This window comes from Lynx canadensis, chromosome C1 (genome assembly GCF_007474595.2).
Source record: "Lynx canadensis isolate LIC74 chromosome C1, mLynCan4.pri.v2, whole genome shotgun sequence".
Taxonomy (NCBI): Eukaryota; Metazoa; Chordata; class Mammalia; order Carnivora; family Felidae; genus Lynx; species Lynx canadensis.
In genome coordinates this window covers 201688743-201703339 of record NC_044310.1, presented here as the reverse complement: position 1 = coordinate 201703339, position 14597 = coordinate 201688743, and the positions used below count along the sequence as shown (strand labels likewise).

The following is a 14597-nucleotide window of genomic DNA, read 5'->3' as shown; positions in this document are numbered from 1 at the left end:
TAAATGCAGTTTCGGTGGAACACACTGTATCTCTTTGCTTATGTATTGTTTGTGGCTGCTTTTGTGTTGCAATGGTAGAGACGAGTAGTTTGCAATAGAGACGGCATGACCTGTGAAGCCTGAAATAGTTACTACCTGGCTATTTATAGAGGATGTTCGCCAACTTTAGCATAGGAGGACCCTTAGGGGTGTTTAAATTCTAACTTAGGAGCGAGATTCGGTAGACCCGATGAGTCTTAAGCAAGGCCCGTGCCATCCATTTCTTATTTGCTCTGGTCCCCTCATCCCTTCCAATCCCAGCCATCGCTCTCCTTAAGGACCAGGAGCCAGGGGCCTTCATCATCCGCGACAGCCACTCCTTCCGAGGGGCCTACGGGCTGGCCATGAAGGTGTCATCTCCTCCTCCGACCGTCGTGCAGCAGAATAAAAAAGGTAACACCCTCCTCTCGAGCCAGGCTCTGGACCAGCACAGCCTCCTCCAAGCCTGAGGTGCCAGAAGGACTCAGGGCTGGACAGACCTATAGTTCTTGGGGGAGCTGGTGCCTGCTGAGTCAGACTCTTTGGAAGAATGAGTCTTGGGCCTGGTGATGGTTGGGGTCAGAGGACAGGGAAGCAGGATTATTGGAACTCTGGTTGTGTTTCCTTGAGCGGTGGTCTCCATATCTTTCCAATCCTTTCTCCCGCCACAGAGCTGCGTGTGGGGAAGGGATGAAGTGATGTTAGCAAGTGGTAGGAGGGCCCCATGAGAAGTGCTCAAACCTCATGTCTTTCTCTTTATTCCAGGGGACATGACCCACGAGCTGGTGAGACATTTCCTGATAGAGACTGGCCCCAGAGGAGTCAAGCTCAAGGGATGCCCCAATGAGCCAAACTTCGGTGAGCTGTTTCCCAACCCCGTCTCCACAGTCCACCTGCCTAGAGTGTCTCAGGCTGTCCCAGGTCCCCCTTGTCATAGACGCAGCAGAGGAAATGAACAGTGGCCTCCTGTCCTCTGTACTGTGGCTGATTCACTCTGCCAAATTCCTTTCTGCATTTGTCTCACCCCACCGAAATGCATTATCATTAGAATTTGAATAACAGCTGTAACAACTGCCTTTATTGACCATCTACTATATGAAAGTTACTGTCTGGGAACCTTACATTACTTCTGGTCTCATAACAATCCTGCATGGGAGGTGTTATGGTCCCATTTACACATGAGGAAACGGAGGTTTGTAGAAGTTAGACTTACCCAAGAACACATAGCTAATAAGTGACTGAGCTGGGATTTGATCCCACGATTTCTCTGATACTTCTGCTGCACTGTCCTGAGAGGGCCCCAGTAGCCAGAGGGACTTAGGAGAAATGTTGGGAGGAACTTTCTAGAAAGGACACCTTATGGCTGCTTAGAGCGAGCCGCTGGAACCTTCTCCCTTAGATATTGCTAACAAGGAGGGAGTGGATTTTCAGCTTCATTGTGGGATGAGGGAGAGGTGGGTAATAAAGAAGCTGAAGATGATGGATAGTGGGCTGGGTGGTTGGGCTCCTCGGTGCCCGGGCCTGCTCCCAGTGACACTGCTCCTGACATGCTGTCTCCCCCTGCAGGGTCTCTCTCTGCCCTGGTCTACCAGCATTCCATCATCCCACTGGCTCTGCCCTGTAAGCTGGTCATTCCAAACCGAGGTAGGAACGTGAGACTCCTTGCTCTCCAAGTACATCTTTGAGCTGGGCTGCTGTTTGTGTCTGCTCTGCCAGCCGCTCCAGAACATGGGCCAGCATTGAGGACCTGGGTCATTTTGCCAATCTAGGGAAATTCAAAGCTACCCTCCTTTTTTTTTTTTTTTTTAAATCTCCTATTAAAAAAAGAAGGAAAAGTTCTTAAAAAAAAACTTAACTCCAGGAACACACATAATTGACTTTCCAGATTGTTCTGGAAAATTCTCTGGTGCCTTTAAGAAATTTTTTTGCGAATCCTCAGAATAAGCCCAGGGGGGAGGCACTAGAAGTAGGAGTCAGTTATGGGGAGGACTGTGTCTGGAGGATGAGATGGGCATCAGTGGGCAGGGCTGAAGGAAGGGGGAGGGGAGGGCAGATTTAGGTCATGGGGCACCCACGTGTGGGAGGTTGGTGTGAATAAAGAGCAGGGAGCACACACAGAGGAAGAGTGACTAGGTTCCTCATGGCGTGGGAAGAAAACAGGGCCAAGATGTCCCTGGAGTTTTAGTCTGCTTGGCTGACAGGGTGTTCTCTGACTGAGGGGATGTAGAGCTGATGGGAAGAGCAAGGCCTCTTGACTGTGGGAAGTACAAATGGAACCCATGAGCCTCAGGACATATAGGACATTGAGTGAGACACCAGGCCCAGCTTCTCTCAGAGAAGAGCTCCAGCTTTGGAGGATGGCGGATGGACCCCCAAGACTCGTCACCGCACAGGCTTCTGTTGCCCAGCCCCATGAATCAGGGCCCACCCAAGGGAAATTATGCTCAGCCCTGACCTTGAGGTCTAGGAACTGGAAACTGGGTACCTGGTCCCCATCCTCTCTGTTTAACAATAGGATATTCAGAAGTGTCTCTGGGACTTTCTTCCAGTTCCTCTTGGAGCTCTTGGGGTTATGCCCATACACAAAACCCCTAATATTATTTCACAATTTCTGTGAATCCAACTCATTTCATTGAATTGCTACTAATAATTGGCCAACATTATTAATTTAAAAGTTCAAGTACAACTTAAGTAGCATTATTAAGCACAAAGTTGAGACACCAACTAAATTATAGTTCTATGAAATTTATGAAAGTAGTTGAGCAATTACAAAACGGTTTGACGTTTACATTATATAAACCAGTGCTTCTCAAAGTATGGTTCCCAGACCAGTGGCATCGGCACCCTGAGAACTTGTTAAAAATGCAGATATTCTCAAGCCCTCCAGTGGGGCTCAGCAACCTGTGTTTTAATCAGCCTGCACTCCAAAGCCTGAGAAACACTGGTACAGGCAATACTCCGTTCTCAGTAATATCGAAATCACGACTGCGCTGTATTAGTGCTTTAGTGAATTGGGACATTCATCGATCTACACAAAGACACATCAATGCAAAATGACAACAGAGATGTCAGTTGCCGCTTGAAGTCCTGCTTTATGCCAAGCACTGGGCTAACAGTGTATATGGAACATCTCAAAAACCCAGCACAATGGGTACTGTCATCACAATCTCCATTTTATAGGTACTTGGCAGGTGCTGGGGTGAGGGTCTGCACCCCACACTGTTGGATTCCAGAGCTCTCAACCCACGTGCTAACTATCGACAGTCCTCACTGAATGTTCAGACTGGACACACACGTGCCTATTGCCAGGGCCTGTTACGAAAAGCGGTATCAATTGCACAAAGTATTTGCAGAGCTTGCCTGAGGCCCAGCCGAACCTGTGCTTCTTTCCAGCTCTAGAGTTTTAATTACCAGCTGAATTAAATTTTTGTCTCAGACCCCACAGATGAATCGAAAGATAGCTCAGGCCCTGCCAACTCAACCACTGACCTGCTGAAGCAAGGGGCAGGTAAGTGGCCACCCCAGACAGGATGCCCGCCCAGGCCTTTCCTTCTGCCTGCCCTGTCCCGTCCTGCAGACCCAGTTATCTCTGGGCAGTCCGCGATTCTCTGTGCGGATGCCTTGGCCTGAGGCTGGCCTAACATTCAGCTACTCCTCCCCCGAAGAGCTGAGCTGGGAGGTAATCCCCACCCACTCCAGTCCCCGTGACTTCTCTTTGGGTGGGTTTATTCCAGCCTGCAACGTGCTCTTCGTCAACTCTGTGGACATGGAATCACTCACTGGGCCACAGGCCATCTCCAAAGCCACTTCTGAGACTCTGGCTGCTGACCCCACACCAGCTGCCACCATCGTTCACTTCAAAGTTTCTGCCCAGGGAATCACACTGACTGACAACCAGAGAAAGTAAGACTCTTCTACTTGCTTCCGTACTGGGCTCTCCCCACTGTGCCCCATCTGTCAGTCTACTTACCCACCCACTTACCATTTGTACCTTGAACTCTTCTGTCCACCCGTCCACCTACCAACCTGTGCCTCCGTCTGTCCACCTGTCATCCACCCACCTGTCCAATCTTCCACCCACCCACCAATCCATCCATCCATCCATCCATCCATCCATCCATCCATCCATCCATCTGTCTTCCCTCCTACAAATATGCTTGCATAGGGTATACAGCCAGAAACACAACTCATAAAAGTGCCTGATTTCTAGAGCAGAGCCCTTGCTCTTGTGCTCTTCCTCCAGCTTCTTTCCTTCCTCTGTCACATCCCCTCATTGATCATCCTTCAGTACCAGTTTCTTCCTTCTTTTCCTAGTCACTAGCATTTGGGACATGCTTCAGTGACACATTTATGTCCCTATGCATTGCCAAGATGAGCAGCCCAGGCCACCTTGCTCATAAGGGAGAGGCTGGGTTAACCCATGACAGCTGCAGAGGGTAGCCTGAGGCCTGCAAGTGGAAAGTGGCAAAGGGTGGTCACGTGGATACTCATTCTCTGTTTATCTGGTATCTGTGCCACAGGCTCTTCTTCAGACGACACTACCCCCTCAACACTGTCACCTTCTGTGACCTGGATCCACAGGAGAGAAAGTAAGTCTCTTGTAGTCGCCTCCTCTCGCACCCACCTTCACAGCACTGAAGTCTGTGTGGGGGCATGTGTGGGCGTGGGTGTGCATGTGGGTGTGTATTCACAGTTCAACTGGAAGATCCGCCTGTGCCTGTGAGACTGTCAGTAATTGCGTTGGGTACTTTTTTGAGTTTTTCCCACCACAAATTTGGAGCCCCTCCCAGGGACTCAAATGCTTGCTTCCATGCCCCGTGCCACATCCTTGACCTTGAATCCGCTTCTCCTCTTCACACTCGGGAGAGCTCTTTGGGAGGCAGGCCACAGTGTTCTCTCCACCCTGAATGCCTCCCCCTGCGTGGTCTTTGGAGGCTGCCACCCCCCTGGAACGGGGTTTCCCTTGCTTTCCCCCTGCAGGTCTGGGCATGCGCAGGGCTGCGTTCTGGGGGGAGGAGTTGTAGTGGTTTACACTGTGGTATCTTTGTCTCCACAGGTGGATGAAGACAGAAGGAGGTGCCCCTGCTAAGTAAGTGTGGCTTCTCCCCCGACGCCAGTTGGCTGCTCCCTGGGCCGGGGGGGTGGGGGGTTGGTGGTTAGAATCTGGGACCAGGGGTAGGCAAAGGGCAACAGAGGCCTTTGTGCTCAGGTTACTCAGCTTTGGAGGAAAGCTTGGCCAGGCAGCCAGGTCTTTTGCCTTCTCTTGCCTCAAGGCCAGAGGCCCAGCCTCCAGTCTCCTCACCTTCCCTCTCCCAGGACCAGACCAGCAGAGATCTGAGAAAGTGGACAGAAAGCTGGGAATTCTACTGGAGGCAGTGGTCATGGGGCAAGGCTTGTTCAAATGATCTTTCTGCCCCAGTCCTGGCTTCCTTGATTCCTACTCTTGCTCTTTTGGTGGGTTTCTGTGGATCCTATGGCTGGGCTCCACCTCTTCATCAGAAGTCGGGAGCCCAGAAAGTCCACATTTCTTCTGGGATGGACCTAGGACCTTTTGGCTGATTCTTCACCCCTTCAGCATTTCCCACGTGTCTGCAGGGCACTCGGCCCCAGGATCATTCAGACGGACCAGGAGGCTGACTCTGCCCTCAGGAGGCCTGATATTGGCCCAGTGGATAAGACAAGTGCATAAACAGCCCTGACGTGCTGGAGTGGTTTTCAAACCATGTTCCCAGGAACCCTAGGGTCCTCCGGTTGCAACTGAGCCATTATGAAGGAAGGAGAAACCCTGGCCTGAGAGGCAGTTATTGACCAGTATGGATCAGCGTTTTCTCAGTTTCACAAAACCTAAACAGGGTATAGGAATAATCTGAGTAGTGAAGCTGGCCTATGGTCTGCAATTCCACATTTGACTTTGTATGGTTCATGCAAGCAGCCCCAATTTTTCTCCCTCATTGACTTTATAATAGGTTAATGTTTTGCTGTTGAATCGATACGTTCATGGCCATAAATCCTGCTGTCACCTTCATGTATTTGGACTTCATGTAAGATTGCTTTAGACAAGGAGAACTTTCCCTGTTAAAAGAAAATTAAAACTGATGTTGTAGCGACACATGAAGGGTACCAAGCACGAAAAAGAGCACATCTAGGCAGGGAGAGATTTGGGAAGGTTTGGGGAAAGAACTAAAACTTTCAAATGGGTCTTAAAAGACAGCACATTTTGCACAGGTAGAAATGGGTGTGGGAGTAGGAGACAATTTCCAGGGGACAGGGAGGCAGGGCCACACCGATGGCAAGCCTCCGAGGGCAGGACTGCCTTCGTGGTATGGGAGGGGTGATAAATATTTGCCGAATGAAGAAATTCGAGGATGGAGGCAAGCAGGGGGGGAGTGAGGAGGAAGCACGGTGAGGCCCCCTGGGTCAGGAATGAATGGAGCTGAGCAGTAGGCAGTCAGCACCGTGAACGCCCTCGGGAGCACCTCTCCTTGCCCGAGGTCACATAAAGAATTAGCTGAAAGGAGCACGCAGGTGTCCAGCCTTCTTGAAGCTTGCCTTGTACCTACTTCAGCCTTCTTTGAGTTCCCAGGGTCGTTGGGTCTCTCAGTCTCGGACCCCAGCCAGGCAGGCCAGAACTTGGTGTTTAAGGGAGCTCGTGCTCATTCAGCACTGGGCCCCACCGTGGGGAGATGGGTCAGGGACAGAAGTGGGCTGGTCCCAGGCCTGGAAGTCATTCTCTTCATTCCGGAGCTGGTTTTGTGCTGAGCTTCCTGCTGACACGGCCTTGCTGGGCCAGGCGGAGCCCCAGGGAGCCTGTCTCAGACGAAGGAGGGGTGCGCAAGGCGCCTCAGGCCCCACGTTTAAGGAGACACTTGTTCTCAGGTTCTTGCAAGTGCCCCTCCCTGCCCCGGGGCTGAGGTTTCCTGCCTGGATCCACTGCCCCAAGCAGAGAAAGGACTTGGCAGTTGTTGAACTGGCCCTGGGAGCCACGGAGCTGAAGTAAACAGTAGGGGAGGGCAGGCGGGCCCTGTTTAGGCTGGTGAGGTTGGCTGGCTCTCCACCCCGGCAGAACCAGGCAGCCGGGGCTGGCTCGCTGTCATGCGGCAGCTTGGAGCCGCTCCCTCTGTCCGCCCTTACTGCCTTCCACTGCACCGAGGAGACTGAGCCAGCCTGGAAAGGAGGTCCTGGGGATTGGTCCGTGGACCCAGGCTACCCCTTCACTTGGGCAGGCCATTACCCCAGACTCTGGTCCAGCTGTTCCCAGACCCTGAAACAGAATTGGGGAGAGCAAAGCTGTAGGAAGCCCAGTGTGTGTGTGTGTGTGTGTGTGTGTGTGTGTGTGTGTGTGTATACGTGCGGTCGGTGGCAAGCAGGACCCAACTTTGCTAATTTTAGCTGTTGTGGTCCAGTCCTGGGGAGAGGGGTTTCCATCGGAATCTCCAGCTGTCCCGATTTCCCCATCTCGCTCTAATTAGCAATGTGCCGACTGGGAGGGGACCTGGGCTCACATTCTGTTCTCTGCTCATATTTTTAACTCTGTTTTGCACAGAGAATGCCAGGTCATTCCAGCCCTGGTGCAGGGAGTGGGGGGTAGGGAGGAACAGGTGTGGGGTCCTCTGTCCCCTCCCGTTCTCTGGAGCCCAGGAGAAGTGTGTGTGTGGGGGGTGGTGGTGACCCCTTGTCCTTTTGTCTCCCTGACCCCCTCCTGGTGTCTGAGGCCAAGTGCTTTGACAGGCAGACAGCGTTTTATTCATGTGCTTCTGTGTTGTGTGAACAGTCAGGAAGGGGCAGGGCTGGGAAGGACCGAGAGAAGCTCGCCTAGGAATGTCCCCATTTTATTTTCGGTCTCCTCCCTGCCTTTTAGTGTCCAGTCTTGTCATTTGCCTCCAGCTCCGCCTCCCCCTGCCTCTCAAAGGGGGATCTCTGTCTACCTAAAACCAATGACCCTGTTATCTCCAGGACCTGGCTTTGGGGTGCGGGGCGGAAGGGAGAGAGGAACCCTCTCTCCTGTGCCCTGTGCCCCAGTCCTCATGTGCTGGGAGAGGCGGGAAGAGTGGCGAGAGACTTCAACCTGAGGAGAGCTCGCTCACGGGGGCAGCTCTCCAAGGCCTGGGGTCCGCTTCACTCCTGTCACCCCCTTCTCCTGCCCCTGCAGGCTCTTCGGCTTCGTGGCCCGGAAGCAGGGCAGCACCACCGACAATGCCTGCCACCTCTTCGCTGAGCTTGACCCCAACCAGCCCGCCTCCGCCATCGTCAACTTTGTCTCCAAGGTCATGCTGAGTGCCGGCCAGAAGAGATGAACGCCACCCCTCGCCCGGGGCCATGGCAGTGGGGACGGGGCATGTGGGGCGGGGACTCATGAATCCTGACCACCCTTGAATCCAGAAGGAGGACTTTGGGCCAATTTTGGAGAAGGAGAGAAGAAAGTGCAACGTGGGGAGGGGGAAGTGAATTGCAGAGGGGAAGGGGGGGAGAGAGAGAGAGCTAGAGAAAGAAAAAGATGGGGGAGGATAACTTGGATTCCCCTGGGTGGATGGATACCGCAGAGCCTCCAAAGCCTCCACCGCTAACCAGGTCCACCTGACCCCCCTCCCCCTTCCAAGAGGCCGGGGCTCCTCAGAGGAGACAGACCAACTCCTTGAGGATCTATATTTTGGGAGTAAATGGAAAAGCTGTCTCCCTAACCCGACCGCTTTGCAAGGAGAAATCAAATTGAGAGAATCCTTTTCTGGCCACCTCTGGGGTAGATTGGCAAACCAAAAAGAGCCAGCATGGGCACCAAGTGGCAGAACTTTTGCCTGTGAGAGTACCGTAGACCTGAGGTTCCTGAGGTCTCTGGACTCTGCCTCCGATGTACAGTCTATGTGGGTGTCTGTATGGGGTATATACTGTGTCCACACCCACATCTTCACGTATTGATTTCCATGTGCCTCTCAGCCAGACTTATAAATACATAGACTTGTGCGTGCCCCGTGTATTTGCACACGCATGTGCATACTGTCCAAAGAAGGTGAGAGTTGGGCGTGACAGGGCAGCAAGAGTACCCAAGATCACGGGGTCGCAGACTCTCTCTCGGTCCCCACGCTTGCTCTCTAGCGGCCCTGGGTGCTGCCAGCACCTTCCCAGCAAAGACCCCCGCAGGAGTGGGGCTGGCCGCCCTGCAGCCTTAGCCCTGGTCTGCCCCCACAGGGAGGCTGGACGCTTGGTTCGGGAGGTGCAGACGTGCGTGTGCATAGTCTTGGGGAGGAGATCCCTCAAGGGGGTTGCTGGTTGAGCTCTGGGGGTCTTCTCAGAGGCGTGTGGCCCAGCAGCAGGTATGGGCAGGTGGCTCGGGCCAGTCTGAGCCCTCAGCCCATTCTTGCGTTTTGTGCCCCAGACCAGCCTTTCTTCAGATTTGCTTACCTGTTTGATGCCTTTTTGGGTGTCGGGGATCAAGCCTTCCTGCCCTGGTTTGTCCTTCAGGGTCTCTTTGTTGGAGCTCGTCCTGGGGAACCTGCTCTGTGAGGCCCCGGGGGAGACACCCGGTGGCCTTTCGTCGCCCCCTCTGCAGGTGATTCTGGGTCTGATTTTTACTGGGCTGCCCGGGCTGCCCTTGGCAGAGCTCCTGGGGCCGCTTCCTGTGCATCTACATGGCCTACCTACAATGCCAAAGCCTCGCTGTTCCCCCTCCTGCCATGGTTTCCCCAGCAGAGCCAAGCTGCCCGTGGAGCAGAGGGGCAAGGGAATGCATTTAGGTCAGAGGGCTGAGAGTCCATCTGGGCAATTGGGAACCCCCCAGACCACCACCCAAGCACTCAGCCAGAGTAGAAAATTCACCGGGATTCCATTATTGAATGGCTTCTTAAGCCTATGGGGTTCCCTAGAGAGAGGCATTGTACTGATATATAAATATATATAATATATATGTGAGACATACTGACAGAATCTGTAAGCTAATAAAATATAAGAAAAGGTTAAAAAAAAGAATAGGTAAATTGACAAGAAGTATTTATTGTTTTCCCATATCGCTTTATTGCCTTCCCGGGCATAAACCAATTCCCGTCCCTTTTTTATGTATAAGTGAGGTCTGAACTGTAGGGGGCCTTTATCCTTGGAGCCATCAGGGGTCTCCTGGCCCTACTGTTGGCCTTCCCTAGACTCCATCTGGGGCTCAGTGAGAAGGGGGTGCACACGTCCATTCCCTTCACCCCCTTGTTTTCTGGCAAGCCCGGGGCACAGCAGTCAGCTCCCAGAGATGAGGGGAGCTGCCCCCCTCACTGTGGGCCTGAACAAGTGGATGAACCTGCGGGGGACAAGGGTGTGTGTGACAGATGTGCGTGACAGGTGTGTCTTTTGCGTTTTTTCTCCTCCAAGAAGCTGTATCTGTGTGGACGTTCTGTTTCAGGGAGTTGGAGAGTGTCTGAAGGTAGGGAGCAGGCCCTCGCTTCCTGAAGATTACAACCTTGCACTTGGCGGCCGAGGTTCCTCCAAAGTGCTCTTCCTTCTGAGGCATTCAAGCCAGATACCCAGATCTCCCCCCTCCTCATTCCCTACATACCCCGACTCTCTTCCCAGATAGGAGATATCCCTTGCCCACTTCCTTTGTAAATATCTCAATCTCCTGCTGGACCTGGCCCCAGGACTCTCCCCTCCTGGCCTGGATGTCCTGTCTCTGCTTGAGGCCAGGTCGAGTGGTAGACCCTTCGGCCGCCAGCCCCGGGCCGTCACACGTGCGTTCCCACTGCCCACCAGCAGCTCCCACCTCCCAGGCATGGCCAGCCCGCCCCGCTCAGGCCTGAGCCTAGTGTGACCCTGGGAAGGACCGGGCATCCTGGGAAGCTGATCAGCTCACTCCCTCACGTCCCTCTGGAAGGAGTGGGTTTCCAGAAGAATGATAGCGAAGGGTACCCCCGTCTCCAGGCGGCCCTACCTTTGGGTCAGACGCTGGTTGGGAGCACACCGTGGCTCTCCCATGTCTCACAGGTTAGGTCTCTGTACCCATGCGTGCACGCACACACACGCACGCACACACACACACACACACCCCACAGCGCTGCGGTATATTCTTGCCAAAGATTTCCTTTAAGAGAAAGCACTTTTAATAATTATTGTTATTATTGTGTGAATGTCTATCCTTTCCTCTCCTCCTTCCCCCTCAACCCTTTTTGCTGTTATTGTTGAATCTGTGTGTCAGCCAGGAGAATGCTGTCTGGTCTTGAAACAGGCTGGCAGGGCAAGGGTCTGGGGGAAGTTGGCAAGGAAGAACAGGAGAGGCGGCGAAACAGTGACACAGACGCCAGGCAGGCTCAGGCCTCGGCCCCCCGCTCCAGCCAGGCGTCTGAAGCCGGCCTGGGGCCTGGGGCTGGCCTGCAATGTGTCTGGAGGGAAGAGGGCAGGGAGTTGACATCTGTCTGATTCAGGGAGAGGTCCAGGTGGCTCCTCACCCGTGGAACAGGAGGACAGGGCAGGGCATGGGAACAATGGAGAGGTGACCCCAGAGGGGAAATAGGAAGGAAGTGAGCTGTCTGGTCAACCTCCAGGGGTGACTGCAATGCTCCCGCCCTGCAGTCTTGGCACCCTGGTCCCCTTATCTAGCCAGGTGTTTGGGGGCCAATACACTGTGTCCTAGGCTAGGGAAGGGACTTTTGACCCCTATCTTTGTCGGAGTCTCTCCCTAGCAACTCTAAAAATGTGTGGATTCCTTCTCCCGTGGGTTCGAGGACTCCCTGGGTGTGTCAGAGGCTGGCAGGATAGGGGTGGCGGGGCCTGGTGGCCGTGTGACCTGTAGGAGGCAGCAGCCAGCTGGACAAGCGTGATCCTTATAAAGGGCACTCAGGAGGGGGGGTACTCTGATGCGCCACAGCCGAGGTCAGGGAGGCTCCCCTGCCATCCAGGGGGTGTGGAGGTGTCTGTAAGCAGAACAGGGATAGGCCCGGGGCATTTGCTCACCGTCCCTGCCTCCTGGCTCTCCCCCACTTCTTCGGACTGTCTCAACTTCAGGATTGGGGGAGGTCAAGTGGGTCCATGCCCCGTCCAAGGGCTGCCTCCCACCCCTACGTCTCCTCACACTTGGGTTCCTTGGAGAGGTTGGGGGCAGAGTCCCAGAGCCACTCTTCACCCAGGCCCAGGCCCCAGGGTCCTGAGACTGGAGCTCCTGGCTGGCGTTACACGGGGCGGATGCATACACGTGCGTGTGCAAGTGTGGGTGTATATGTGTACATATTTTGCTGGTCTCTAGGGAACACGGGGTTAGGGTCAAAGGCAGCGAATGAGCGATGGGATGTCAGGGTCAGTATCACCCAGCAGTGAAAGGAATCAGGAGGGCCCCGATCGCTAGATTGTCAGTATTGTTGGTGAGGACTGGCTACACGGGGTGCTCCCTCCCGACTCCTCTGTCCTCAGACGCCCAGCATGTTTGAGGACTTCCGTTTATTTCCCACACCAGGGCTCTTCTCAGCAGTGAGGTAATTGCAGAGGAATGTCCCCAGTTTGTTTTCTAATCAGTGTTAAACAGTTTGAGACTCTCCTCTGTGTCCATGTTCGGTTTGTGCATGAGACTGAGCACATGTGTGTGTGTGCACACCATGTTTCCCCATTTTCTCTCTTCCCTCCGACACACCATTCGAAACAAATGTAAGAAATTCCTTGCCACCCCCTCCCCGCCTCCCAGGCCCTCTGCAGGAGAAACAATAACTTGGCATCCTCCCCGTCCCCTGGCTGTGTATTTATATAGATGGAAATATCCTTTCTATTTTGTATCATCGTGCCTATAACCTCCGCCACCTTGTATAAACCCTGACCTGTGCTCCTTGCCCTGGATATGAATGTATTTTACACCAATGCTGGCCCGCCCCTGTACAGCTGCTTTGTTTCTTGGCGACCCATTGTATGGCTTTATAAATGGTAAAGCGAAAGAAAAAGTCTGTGCCTTTATCTAACTGTGTTTTTTGGGAAGGGGTCTGCTGCGTCTTGGTGAGCATGAAGGGGGCCTCACCCAGGCTCCGGGTATGGGGTGGGCTTCAGGGATGCCTCTGGCATACGGCTCACCTGTAATTCTCCCAGCAGCGTCCCCACCGTCTAGGTCTTGGTTCTGATTGCCACTGAGTTTTTCATCTGGGTTCTTTCAGTTAGGAGAGAAACTCAAACTGTTTTTTTTTTATTTAATTTTTTAACGTGTATTCGTTTTTGAGAGATGGAGAGAGACAGAGCAAGAATGGGGCAGGGGCAGACAGAGAGGGAGACACAGAATTCAAAGCAGGCTCCAGGCTCCGAGCTGTCAGCACAGAGCCCGGACGCGGGGCTCGAACTCATGAACGGTGAGATCACGACCTGAGCCGAAGTCGGACGCTTAACCCACGGAGCCACCCAGGCGCCCCTCAAACTGGTTTAAGAAAAAAAAAAAGAAAGAATGTATTGGCCCACGTGACCAAGAAGTGAGGCACCACTGGTCCAGCAGCTCGAACGGTGGAATGGGGAATTTAGCTGCATCACTTGGTTCTGAGTTGGCTCAATTTTTAGACAGCCTCTATCCCTGGGGTGGCCCCACAGATGCTCCAGGATATGGCCACTCGGTGCTACCAGTTTGCATCCTTCCAGTGCAGCAGCCCCTGTAGAGAGCTCTTTTCTCCCAATATTTCAAGCAAGTATTAGATGCTGGGATGAATGCTCTTAGGCTCTGATAGACCCTGCTTGGGTCATAATGACTAACTCTGAACCAACCCGTTTACCTGGAGCTGGTTCACAGGACTGCTTCTGGAACATTCTGGTCCATGGGGACAGCAGGTAGGTGTCGTGACGTCAGAGTGACAAGGAGAGCAAGGCTGTGAGAGGTCATGTAGCTTCTGAGAGGCAGATCATGTAGCAAACCTGCTAAGTGCCAGAGACGGCATTGAGCACGTATGTGTGTTTTCTCATGCACCTGCACCCAGTGAGATAAGGGCCGTCCTTGTCCTCAGTTTACAGAGAAAGAAACCGAGCTTCAAAAACGTTGAGAGATTGCACAAAATCACAAAGCTGATAATTGGCGGAGCTGGGCTGTGAACCTTAAAAAGTCCATGCATTTCTTAGCTCACATCTCTCTTCCGCTGCTGTTGGGGTTTTGTTTAGGAGGGAAAGACAGACTCTGATGAGTGATGGTCCGACGGGGAGCTCGGGGGGGCTGGGTGGTCTGGCTGGCTTCCCACGGAGGGGACCAGGGCTCCAGATGTGTGAGCAAGGAGGGCACCCTCTGATGCCACCCCGCTCTGGAGGGAAGTGGTTACTTTAGGCTGGGCCTGGGGCAGGGGATGAGAGAGACAGAGGAGAGGGACATGCTGAGCCTGCCTGACTTTGAGGGGACCAAACGGGGGCAGGGTGGGGGCCGGCCCTGGGGAGGAGGAACTGGACTGGGGCTGCAGCAGGAGGGTCTGGGGTAGGGAGGCGAGCGCTCCTCATACCCCTTATTACACTGACGACTCTTCATTCCTTATGCGAGTGTGGCCCCTGCACTGTCAGCATCGGCATCACCCGGGAGCTTATTAGAAAGGCATAACCTTGGTCACCACCCCAGACCTGCAGATCAGAATCTGCATGCTAACAAGACCCTCAAGAAATCCGCACATGCACCG

General features: G+C 53.6%; 1 protein-coding gene across 10 annotated transcripts in view; it reads left to right on the top strand.

Moving 5' to 3' along the window:
• Positions 1-12914, top strand: part of TNS1 (tensin 1) — a 181496-nt gene extending 168582 nt beyond the window's left edge. For all 10 annotated transcript variants that reach the window (XM_030327639.1, XM_030327638.1, XM_030327637.1 and 7 more), the window contains 8 exons: positions 301-432; positions 784-876; positions 1585-1662; positions 3455-3526; positions 3753-3921; positions 4539-4607; positions 5075-5107; positions 8168-12914. In XM_030327639.1, coding sequence (XP_030183499.1) covers positions 301-432; positions 784-876; positions 1585-1662; positions 3455-3526; positions 3753-3921; positions 4539-4607; positions 5075-5107; positions 8168-8312 — 791 coding nt within the window. In that variant the 3' untranslated portion in view covers positions 8313-12914. The remainder of the gene's footprint in view (positions 1-300; positions 433-783; positions 877-1584; positions 1663-3454; positions 3527-3752; positions 3922-4538; positions 4608-5074; positions 5108-8167) is intronic.
• The last annotated feature ends 1683 nt before the right edge of the window (positions 12915-14597 follow it).